The 12410-nt window shown below is 35.3% G+C and overlaps 1 protein-coding gene across 1 annotated transcript; it reads left to right on the top strand.

The window, feature by feature from the left end:
• Positions 1-3399: 3399 nt before the first annotated feature.
• Positions 3400-9443, top strand: LOC107769368 (uncharacterized). The gene is made up of 3 exons (XM_016588579.2): positions 3400-4008; positions 7343-7758; positions 8376-9443. The coding sequence occupies exons 1-3, from the start codon at positions 3555-3557 to the stop codon at positions 9324-9326; spliced, it is 1821 nt and encodes a 606-aa protein (XP_016444065.2). The 5' UTR covers positions 3400-3554; the 3' UTR covers positions 9327-9443.
• Positions 9444-12410: the final 2967 nt, after the last annotated feature.

Here is a 12410-nt window from a genome sequence, read left to right as displayed (position 1 = left end):
CATTACTTATTTTGTCCTGAAAATTTGAACTAAAAATTTAAATTTCAAGATAATTTATGATATTTGTATCCTAGAAAAACTAAAATTTAAGTTCAAACCCATAAATTTTGGCGTTGGGGTTGGGTACCTTTTTTTCCGCCGGCTTCTACAAGAGTGAACTTTTTGGCGATTCTCAAAGATTTGGGTGGGAATAAAACAAAAGTAATCGACTTTAAAGTCGCCAAAAGTAAATACTAAGACGATGAACAAATGTTGATGCAAGTGATGAGGTCAGATAGATTCTCCCTAGTATGTGCATTATGAGGTATGTAGTTTCCAAGTAAAAGATAAGAAATGAGTAAGAACTTTTTTGAAGAAGAAAAAAATATCACTCCACTTGGTACTCATAAACAAACAAAAACAATGTTTAAACGATTAAAAGGGGAAAACGAATATTTGTCATCTTGTCTTAAGAGACCACCAGTCCACCACCATCAGGTTACTTAGCATTTTGCACCGCTATTGTTTACTCTTTTTCACATTTACGCCATATCTATTTACTGTGGAAATTTAACACTTGATTTATAATCTACAAAATCATTAAATATAATTTTGAACAAAGTTTCTTACATATGACAAGTATGTACGGAGTAAACTTGGGACACTATAAGGAAATATAAAACAGAAAAGGGCTATATTTGCCCCAATACTATAAAATATAAGTTATATTTATCATGTATTTCAGTTTTTTTTAGCATAAATACTTTTACCATTATACTTTTGGATCATATTTGCTCCTCGCTCATTAAATTGCTTGGTCCCATCCTTCAAAAAAAATACGTGGCTGGCCTTGATTGGATAAAAGACCCTCCCCCCAAATCTAATCCATCCGAATTTAATTATTACTTCTATTTTCTTTTAAACTATTTTTGAGATGGAATCATTCCATAATAAATAAATTTTCGTTTCTTTAGAAAAAAGGCAAAAATTAATCTGAATGTCACTACAACCACATGACCACCATCCCCACTCTCACTATTTGTCTATTTCATTGCATTTCCAATGGTATATCCATTTTGATCGGAATAATTAATGATCAAACAACGTTAGCTGGCTCTTAAAGTGTTAAAACATATTCGCAAAAATTCAATTGAAAAATCTGTGCACTTGATAAACGCAGAATTAAGGGGAAGGTTATCTGCACTACTAAAGTCTTTTGCCGCGCGCTAGTAATCGGTTGTTCCGCCAACGCCATTTTTTTTAACACACTGATAATGATACGTACTTACACTCCTTATTACTTACATATACACGTATATTGAGCTATAAAAAAGAAATTTACCTATCAAATCTCTTCTAAGAAACAAAAGTAACTGAGAAACCCATTCTTATTCTCGGAAAACTGACATTGGTAATTACATTTGCTTGTTTCTCTTTCTAAATAAATAGTACAGTATTTAATATAAAATGGATCTTGGTGGGTCTTTTTTATCCAATCAGGCCAACATGTCCTTTTTAAGACGAGACCAAGTTATTTAAAATTTGAGGCCAAATATGATTCAAAAGTATAACGGTAAAAGTATTTATACCAAGAAACTGAAACACAAAGAGTAAATATAACTTTTTATGGATTATGCATATATTGCCCATTCCGAATATAAAACCATTAAATGGCTCTAAAATACGTGCTTATACAACTTTTCTCAGAAGCACATGTTTTAGTAGTCCCACTAATTGATTAGGGCGTCGACTCATGAGCTCAAAGTCAAGTCCAACTGGACTTATTGCAGTAATATTGTGTCAAGTTTAGCTCAAAATCGAACTATATTATAGTATAATCAAGCTTGAGACGAGCCTAAACCAGCTTGTTAACATATGTTTTCCAGCATAGTCTACAATTTTCTAGTGATAGACTGATAGGTTGAGAGATAATATAAGAACTAACCGTTTAAATTGAGGTTTGAATTTGAATACGGTTGAATCATGGGTACGGTCAAAACCGATTAACTCAGCCATACGAACTGGTCGAGGTGATAATACTTCGATCAAAGGGTATCTTCGTGACGACGGATCGAGGTCCGAAGTAAGGGCATCGAGCTTCGAGCTCTAAGACCGATCAACGACAAGCTCTGTATCATTATTGAGCTCATATCCAAATCGAACTACGAGGCAAAGCGGAGATTATCGAAGATGCATAGACCGACCAACACCCACCCCGAATATCGAGACTCCAAGGCAGAGTCGAGCTCGAACCAAGACCGAGGGCTCGATCCAATACCGAGCTCGAGCCGGTATCGAGCTCACAGACAAGAGCCGTTGCCACCGCACTAGGGGAGAGAATCTTGGCAGGAATCGAGGAAAAGACAATTCATCATGGGTTCTCCACTATATGTTTTTTATAGATAAAGTAGGATCCCTCTACTATAAAGGGCGAAATCCTTGCAAGCATAAGGGGGAGATGGTAAAAAGGACGACTTCAGAGAGATTAACACTTTTGGGCTCATTTACTTTTCCTTGTTCATCAACATTTCCTTTTTCTCTGCCTTATATTTCATTCCATACCAAGTTATATCACATATCCTTAAAACCATATACAAATTTAACTCTATCTAATATTTTGGGTAAATAAATCACACGAATTAGAAATTCGAAATTAGGCCTGAAATCTGAATGCAATTAAGTTAAATATAAAACATAAAAGTGTACTTTCAAAACCAAAAAAAGAAGAGGTAACAATATAATTACATCACATAGAATAATTAATAATTCCCAATTACTTATTAGTACTTCATATGTTCTAATTTAGGCGAACCTATTTTCTTAATCCGTTTAAAAAAAATGATCTCTTTCTAAATTTGAAATAATTTAACTTAAACTTCCAATTGTACCCTTAATGAGAAACTTTAATGGTCATAGAAACACTCTGGTATATAAGTTTCAAAAGAATTATAACCACACAAATATTATGACTTATATATGACTACAAATTTTAAAAGTCTTCATTTCTTTCTTAAATTTCGTGTTCACTCAAATATGTTCACTTAAATTGGAACGGAGGAAGTATTAATTATTAATTTTAAGTTAATCACCAATTTTCTTACTCCTTACGTCTATAGGATATTAATTTTAATCTTTATCGTGATAATTACACGACTCAATCGAGCCAAGCGAACCGAGTAGATCAAGCCCGAACTTCCACCTAGTCGAGCTTTAATTGAACACTGATAGAGCAAATTAAACTGAGCCCGTCTCATTCTACATAGCCCCGAGTTGGCTCAGGTAAGTGCCTTTGGCCTAGCTAGTTACTACACTCCTCACCAACCCATGCAAAAGACTTATTTCACGGAAGACTTGACTTTCACCATTTTGTTCTGTCTAGAAGAGATGCCCACCATATATTTATGAAACGAAAAAAGAACACGTTATACAAATCCCTTAGGAATTTTCTTGGCAGCTGCAGATGTGGAAGAAAAAGACTTGAGTTTTCATAAATAGTCCCATTCCGATAGATAATGGACACAATCTACAACTCGAGCTTACAAATAACCTAAAAGTTACAAAGCATTATTCAAGAAATGGACCGGCGGCTTTATGAAGCAGTTTTCAAGGGAGATATTCCAGCCATTCATAAACTCATAGAAGAAGATGAAAACATAATAAAACAAACCATTCCAGGATCATTACACACCATATTGCATCTAGCAGCTAGACTTGGCCACGTAGAATTGGCCACGGCTATCGTGAAACTGTTCCCGGAGATGGCGTCGGCCGAAAACCGAGATCTTGAGACGCCTCTACATGAAGCATGCAGAGAAGGAAGGATTGAAATTGTGAGAATCCTGCTTGAGAATGATCCTTGGGTTGGTTACAAGACGAATTTGTGGGATAAGAGTGTGCTTTATGTAGCATGTGAGAGAGGTAGAATTGAAGTGGTTAAGCATTTGCTTAACAATGTCCAAAGGCTATTGATGCTTGAAGTTGATATGTTGACTAGTTCACTTCATGTTGCAGCTTCTTCCGGCCATACAGGTAAAAGTTCAGACTTCGAATTAGTCTCCTTTTCTTCTTCTTATGTAGTGTTGTTCAAGCCGGCTTAAACAGGTACATCTCAACTAATCCATCAATTGTGTACCTGGGGGCGTCAAACGAGCGGGTCGGGTCGGGTAGGATATGAACGGGTCAAAACAAGTAAATTATTTGACTCGACTCATATTTAATACGGATAAGCGGATAATATGAATATTCATATTATCCGTGGCTTCTTGAATATGATCACTTTTTAAAGAATTCCTAATATCCAAAATTAAAGGAACCCCAATTTGAGTCTTTCAAAATGTAAAAGTTAACCCATTAGTTATCCATTGGTTATCTATTTTCTAAGTGGATAATATAGTTCTTATCCATATTCGACCCGTTATTAAAAAAATCGTTATTCAATCTAGTTTTTAATGGATAATATGGGTGGATAACTGTTTTCTTTTAACCATTTTGCCACCTCTGTGTGTACCTATTATCTCCTATGCTGATCGGGTTATCCTTCTACCAAAACTTAGACAGATTAGAAGAAATCATTTAGTAACAGTTTTTTTTGTTTGTATATGCTGAGATTTAAACCCTAATATTTGACGTTACTACTACGCCAAACTCTTGGGCGCAACTCGAAGATTAAACTCTCTCAACATTGTTTGGCATTTGCATATTAACAACCCGTTACATTGAGATATGATTTGGTGTAAAATGTGTCCTAGCTCGGCAGAAGTTTATGGAAAATATGTACATAAAGGCAAAAAATGTAAGATGCCTTGGATTGATGTTACGTTCATGCACAAATTCACTATGTGAACTTATTAAGGAAACATAGCTAGTAGTCACCAAGGAGTTATAATCTACAGCTAAACTAGAACTATATGATAATGTTACTTCCATCGTCCTATTTTATGTGTCACAGTTCATTTTTAGTTTGTTCTAAAAAAAAAGATATATTTTTAAATTTAAATATAATTTAATTTTAAACATATCATTTGACTTTTAATGAGATGATTATAGTCAAACAAATGTCGATGGCTTGTTTAGACCACAAATTTTAAAGTTTTTTTTTTTTAAAACACGGTGCACAGTCAAAGCTATCACATAAAATGGGATGGAGGGATTATTTTGCAAATACTAGGCAAACAATGGAAATTTGCTTCGATTTAGGATTATCCATAGTCTTGGATAGTAGGAAAGGGAGCTTGCTTTGGTTAAGAAAGCTTGCGAGCACAAAAAGTAGTGACAATAAAATTTAACCAAGTTATGCCTATTTCCTTATAACCAAATTAAACTAGTAAAGAGTTCATCCAAATTAATGTCTGCGTTAGCTTTTAAACTAAATAATTTAGGTCTATAAATTAGTACCATCTTTAGTCTAGGAAAAGTATTACTATCTCAAATAAGCTTAGACAAAATCTGTCTTTGAACTGAAATCAGTTCAATTTGTCAATGTTGTGTTGGATTTGAGGATGGGGTAAGAGGGAATTATACTCATGTCACAAACAGGATTTAAAATTTGTGGGTAAAATTCTATTTCATTTAAGTTATTAAATTTTAGAATTAATAATTTGTATATATCTAGTAAATTTGTTAAGATAAATAAGAAACTGGTCGCAATAAAGGATGATAACGATGGATGGTGTCGGTAAGAGCAAGTTTCATAGAAGAGACAAATAAGAAAATTAGTTTTCGCAAAACAATTTTTAAAGCCATCAAAGCAGACAATTTGTGAAAGATAATAAAATACTTTTCATCATGCCAAAAGAACACATACGTAAATGTGCTTCTTCATTTTAACTTCTGTACACATCAACTGTTATGTCATACCCAATGCCGGACCCAAAATTTTGTGTAAGCGGGTTCAATCTTAGAAGTATATAAATTTAGTAGTAAAATAGTAGTTATCAAGTGGGTTCAAATAAAATATTTATATAAAATTTACACAGCTTTAATCCTAATTTATACATATACACAATATTATTTTTTTATGAAGCGGGTTCAAACCCGCTATTCTTGGGGCCGCCACCGGTCATAGGTCCTCTATTTTTCCAATGTTCACACGGCCAAAGTCTACGTCTGGGCCAAGATCCTCATTGCTTGACTAATTAAGAACGAGTGTCCTATCCTTATCCTCTTCTTCCTTTGTGTTTTAGCTGTTGCCGCTAAATGTCACTTTTTTTTCTAAAAAGGAAAAATTCTCTTTCCAAGTTTATTATAAAGTCACCTTTATATATTTGTTTATGCGTTTACATCTTACAACACTATTTTTCAAAGGAACTCAGCACCACTCAATATAGTTAGTTGTATAAAAAGTAGGAAGTGTTACTTTTTTCTGTAGGAATCATCCATAAAATTCTGAGTGAAGACTCATTTACGAGAGAGAAATAGATTAAATAAAGTGTCTATGTTGATTATTACTGCGACTAAATTTGTTTGTAATATGATCTATTGTATATAACTTAAACTCGAATAAACTTTCTTGCTTGTTACCAAAAGAGAAAAATTAAAATGTTGAAGCATGAAGCAATGAGGAGGAATACATGACATCGAAACCTCGAGATTGTCATAAAACTATTTCATGACCCATATGACTATGTATATCAACAAGACTTCATAAAATTTAAATCATGTTTAAGGATTCTATAGAAAATCCCTTTAAGACCACCAGATGTATATTCTTTATGCTAGGTTTGACTTAGATTTATAAGTATAATTTAGGATATGTTTGATACGAAGGAAAATATTTTCTGAAAAATATTTTTAAATTTTTTCATGTTTGGTTGGCTTAAATATTCTGAAAAATATTTTCCTCGTGAACTCATTTTTCTCCAATTGGGGAAAAATATTTTTTCCATATCAAGAAAAGGGAAAACATTTTCCAATCTCCCTATCCTATTCCCCATCCCACCACCCCACCACAACCCTCACCCACCCCACCCCTACCGCAACCCTCACCCACCCACCACCCCACCACTACCCCTAACCCCCACCTCCCACCCCGACCCACCACCTCTAGTTTTTCACTAACCAACTAAACATGAAAAAATAAGTGATAAATATACTCATGGAAAACATTTCTCTTCATCCGAAACACACCCTTAATGACATAAAAAAATCGTCCTATTGTGGATATAATAATTGATCATACAAAAATCATGAGAACGGCGATAGTGATCTTTATTTTCTTTGGACACACTAAATGAGACAACACTAAAACAAGAAGCTCTATTGTAGGAAAATTCAGAAAACCATATACGTGAAGTTATTGGACTGAGAGTGTAATTAAGACCAATTAAAGTACTATCATTCTTAGCTTTCTCTAATTAATTTGCAGAAATAGTGAAGGAAGTGGTTAAAGTGCGACCAGATTTTGCTTGGAAAAAGGACTTGAACGGGTGCAACCCGTTACATATAGCTTGCAGCAAAGGGCACTTAGATATAACTAGAGAATTGTTAAAGCTGGACATGGACCTCTCTGCCCAACAAGATAATGAAGGCAGAACACCACTTCATTGGGGTGTAATTAAAGGACGAGTGAGTATCATTGATGAGATACTCTCAGTGAGTCTTGAATCTGCTGAAATGATAACCAAAAATGGAGAGACCATTCTCCATTTGGCTGTCAAGAATAACCACTTTGAAGTGCTTAAGTTTTTGATGGAGAGTCTTAATGTTTCGAATCTCATGAGTGTTCAAGATAATGATGGAAATACCATTCTCCATTTGGCAACTGTCAGGAAACTCACCACGGTAACATATTACTTTTGCACTTTTTTCTATTTCAGTTTTAGGTTAATATCTTGTCGTGCCATTTTATGTGAAAGTATATGATCGTGCATGGAATTCAAGAAAGAACGAAAAAACTTTTAAAACCTATGATACATTAGTCCTAGGTGATTTAATGCTCGGCAAATTTAGCCTTTAATTTTTCGGCGACTTTAAGTTATAACTCACTTTAAAGGTAATGAAAACTTTCTTGTTCATAATCAGTTAAGTTGCCTGAAAAGCAAGGCAAATAATCTTCTACAGCAGGTTTTTTTTTTCTACGGCAGGTTAAATTACACTAGTTATGTGGAAATTCATTTTATGTATTACACTAAAAAAATTGAAATTAGCTACGAACTTCGCTATTAATTTGTTGCTAAATCAGCCGCAGCTTAGAGAATTTCTTGATAATCTATCAATAATCTGTCGCTAAATATATCGAATTACAGACGGATTTTTCTCTTTAATTAGTGTTAGTATATATACGATATTACTCCTTTTATCCCAATTTCTGTCCTTGCACACCAAGTTGCACAAAGACTACATTTTCTAAATACGAAGCCCAAAACTAAATGTTCTCTTCTGTACATTCCTCTCTTCAGATGGTCATTTATCTACTTAAGCTTGGGATTGAAGTAAATGCATTGAATCAAAAAGGATATACAGCTTTAGATGTAGTTGAAGCAGATGCAAGTAACTCAGGTGCACTTGCAATCATCCCAGCATTACAAGAAGCAGGTGCTAAAAGATGTGACCAATTACCTCCTGTTTTTCAAGACATCCAGCAGCTAGCATCACCAAATCCAGGCCTAAATATGGTTCCCTGGCCAAGAAAAAGTACCTTTGAATCTCCATCCTCCTCATCTCAATATTCTTCTAATCATCAAAGGAAGCACAATACTAATAGTTATCGCGCTACTAGGGCAAAGAAAATCGAGCTCCAAAGTGAAGGTCTAAGAAATGCAAGAAAAACCATAACAGTTGTAGCAGTGCTAATAGCAACTGTCACGTTTGCTGCTGGAATTAACCCCCCTGGTGGATTTAATCAACTTAGTGGAAAAGCATTATTGGGTAAAAGTGCAGCATTTAAGGTATTCTTGGTATGTAACATTGTGGCACTATTCCTTTCCCTTGGAATTGTTAATGTTCTTGTTAGTGTTATTCCATTCAAGAGAAAGACAATGATGAAACTAATGGTGGCAACACACAAAGTAATGTGGATTTCAACATTTTTTATGGCATCAGCTTATATAGCTGCAATATGGGCAATTATGCCACAAGGAAAGGGGTCTAATTGGGTGCTAAGTGAGGTTGTGGTTATAGGTGGAGGGTGCACTTTGGCTGTGTTTCTCAGTTTGGGAATTTTGTTGGTTAGACAAATGCAAAGGAAGACAGATTGGAGAAAAAGAAGAGAAAATAAGAAGATGAAAGAGGAAAGTCCAAAGAGTAATACTAGTACAGTTGAAGAAATGAAAGTTGTGAAGAAAGATAGTCACGAGGGTAGCAGCAACTCAGATGTTGATAGCTCAGATCAAGGTTATCATTTGTATTAATAGATGATTAGTTACCTCCATTTGTAGATTCTTATGATCTGCAGTTCTTTTTAATAGAGAATAATTAAAAGCCATATGTATATTAGTTCCTTGTACAATATTATCAGTTGACAGATGCTATTTATTTGTTGAAGTATTTTCCATTAATAGAGACTTGTATCCTTTCATAGTATATATCTTCTAGATGTGCATCTTGTTGTTGTACGGTATAAAATTGATGAGCGACAGATGAATACTCGACTAGTTGACACGTGAAAATAAAGGTTAAGTGACATATGAGTCAGCAAATAGCTGGCACCGGTTATGAATATGTGATCGGTGCTGAATAAGTTCCGAAGGCATTGGAACCGGTGACGAAAATATAAAACGAAGATATCGGTTGAAAAAGACAGCATTTAATGAGCAACTATTACAAAAATTTTTTACATTAATGCCCAACTGTTATGTAGCCATCAAGAGGGGTTTTATTCATACTAAAGAACAGCTTAATTTGGGGATCTTGTCTCCCTGAATTGCGCTATAAATAGGAGAATTAGTATTCATTAGATGACACGAAAAATCTTTCTATACATAAAAGGAAAAATCTATTCTCAAGCAGAAACAGAAAAAAATAGTTTCTTCCCATAAGCACTTTTGAGAAAAATACACTTAGAAGCACTTTTAAAAGCATGGCCAAACACTAATTGCTTGTGATGACCCGATAGGTCATTTATAGTTTTACCCTTTATTTTTGTGTTTCGAGACCTTGAATAGCTCCGTTTAGCCTTCCTCTATTTACATGTGTAGTCCGTGTCCTTTTTCCGAAAGGTTTCTATGAGAAAATTGATGAAAATGTGAAATCGTACCTTAAAACTCATTTGAGTTGACTACGATCAATGTTTTGTGATAACGTACCCCGAATAAGTGTTTTGACGGTCCCGGTGGATCCGTATCGTGATTTGGGACTTAGGGGTATGCGCAGAATCGAATTCGAAAGTCCCTAACTTGAATTAACGCAATTTGTTGAAAACTAGTAATTTAAAGCTTTAAAGGATTCATAAGTTTGACCGTATGTTGATTTTATTACTACCGGATTCGGATTTTGGTTCCGGAACTTGGTATAGGTTCGTTTCAGTATTTATGACTTGTTTGCAAAATTTGGTGCAAAACGAAGTTGATTTGACATGATACGGACGTCCGATTGAAAATTTAAAAAGTTCTTAAGTTTCTTTGAAAACTTCATTTGTTTTGGTGTCCGATTCGTGGTTTTAGGTGTTATTTTGATGTTTTGATCGCGCGAGCGATTTCGTATGATATTCTTGTACTTCGATGCATGTTTGGTTTGGAGCCCCGAGGGCTCGAGTGAGTTTCGTATAGGCTAAAAATGATTTGAACTTAGGAAAAATGCTAGTTTAGTTTCTGCTGGTTTCTGGTGAATGCTTATTCACGATCGCGAAGATACTCCCGTGATCGCGAAGAGTAGTTTGGAACTGGGGTGGATTTTCTCATCGCGAAAGCGAGGTTTTGGTCGCAAACTAGGAGCAGTGGGGGGTCTTTCCTTTGCGAACGCGGCTACTCAATCGCGAACGCGTAGTGTTAGGAGGCGGGGGCTGGGAATGGAGCTTACTCTACGCGAACACGAGCCTAGGCTCGCGAAGGTGAAGGCGAGGTGGGCTAAGCCTACGCGAACACGTAGAGTGTTTCGCGATCACGTAAGCCAACTGGGTAGTGCCCTTCGCGAACACGTCATGTGTCTTGCGAACACGATGAACACCTGGCGCCTAGTCACTTAAACTTCCAAAAATAGGGATTTGACCCATTTTCACCATTTTTTTATTAGAGCTCGGCCTAGAGGCGATTTGGAGGAGAAATTTCATCACCCTTTCATAGGTTAGTGTACTTTAACTTGTTTTTTTTTCTATTTCCATCAATACCCATTAATTTCTAACCTTGATCTATGTTCTTTCATGGTAGAAAATTAGGGATTTGGGAAGAATTGTTTTTTTTTTTGCAAATTTGTGATTTAGAACTCACATTGAGGTCGAATTTCGAAACTAATTACATAATCGGGCTCAGGGGTGAATGGGTAATTGGGACCAAGCGGACCCGGGGTTGACTTTTGTTGACTTTTTGAGAAAAGTGTAAAGCTCTTAACTTTATATCTTGTAATTGATTTTCCTAGCATTAATTGATGTTGTTGAGTCGATTTTTGGTTAGATTCGATTGGTTTGGAGGCAGATTTTAGAGGAAAGGCCCCGATATAGCTTTGATTTGCTTGCGAAGCGAGGTAAGTGTTGGGTTTAACCTTGATTTGAGGGAATAGGAACCCTTGAGCTATGTGCTATGTAAATTTCATGTGTAGCGGCGTATATGCGAGGTGACGAGTGTATGTACGCCGTCAATTACTTGTTTTCATACTTTTCCGTATTTCATTAATTATTTTATTCCAGGTTTTAACTGTTGCATACTTTAATTGCTTTCTATGCCTTAACTTGCCACTTGTCATTTATTATTCTCGTATTAAAAATGTTAGTTTCTTCCATGCTTTCATGATTAATTGCTACTTGCCTTAATTGTCTTACTTGTACAGTCTAACTGTCATATATTTGGCCTATCTTGTTGCTCAGTATTAATTGTAGCATTTCTTGTTTTGGTACGAGATTCTTTTATGGTTTTGCTTTTATATTCGTTAATCGTAGAGATTCTTGTGATTCGAGTTATTAAATTGAATACACTTATTAATTTTATTTATGGATCGGGTTGCACGCACGCAACATGTAGAATAAGAAAGGATTGATAATGTGGGATCGAGTTTTTCGTCGCAACAGATTTTATATGTGATTTTGATATGGCGAAATAAGGGAGGAAAATGATATTTATTCTGATTATATGGTGGGATTAGGTTGCGTGTCGCAATGGATTTGACATGTTATTATTGAAATTCATATGGTGAAATAAGGGAGGATTGTGTTTGTATAGTGGGATCGTGTTTCACGCCGTAACTTGTGAAATAAGGGAGGATTGTGTTTGTATGGTGGGATCGGGTTGCGTGCCGCAATGAATTGTGTGTGTTGTATTCCTTATTGTATTGTGTTGGCTTCAGTG

This window comes from Nicotiana tabacum, chromosome 23, assembly GCF_000715075.1.
Source record: "Nicotiana tabacum cultivar K326 chromosome 23, ASM71507v2, whole genome shotgun sequence".
Classification (NCBI taxonomy): domain Eukaryota; kingdom Viridiplantae; phylum Streptophyta; class Magnoliopsida; order Solanales; family Solanaceae; genus Nicotiana; species Nicotiana tabacum.
The sequence above is the reverse complement of the archived record's forward strand: the minus strand, read 5'-3'. Positions and strand labels throughout refer to the sequence as shown.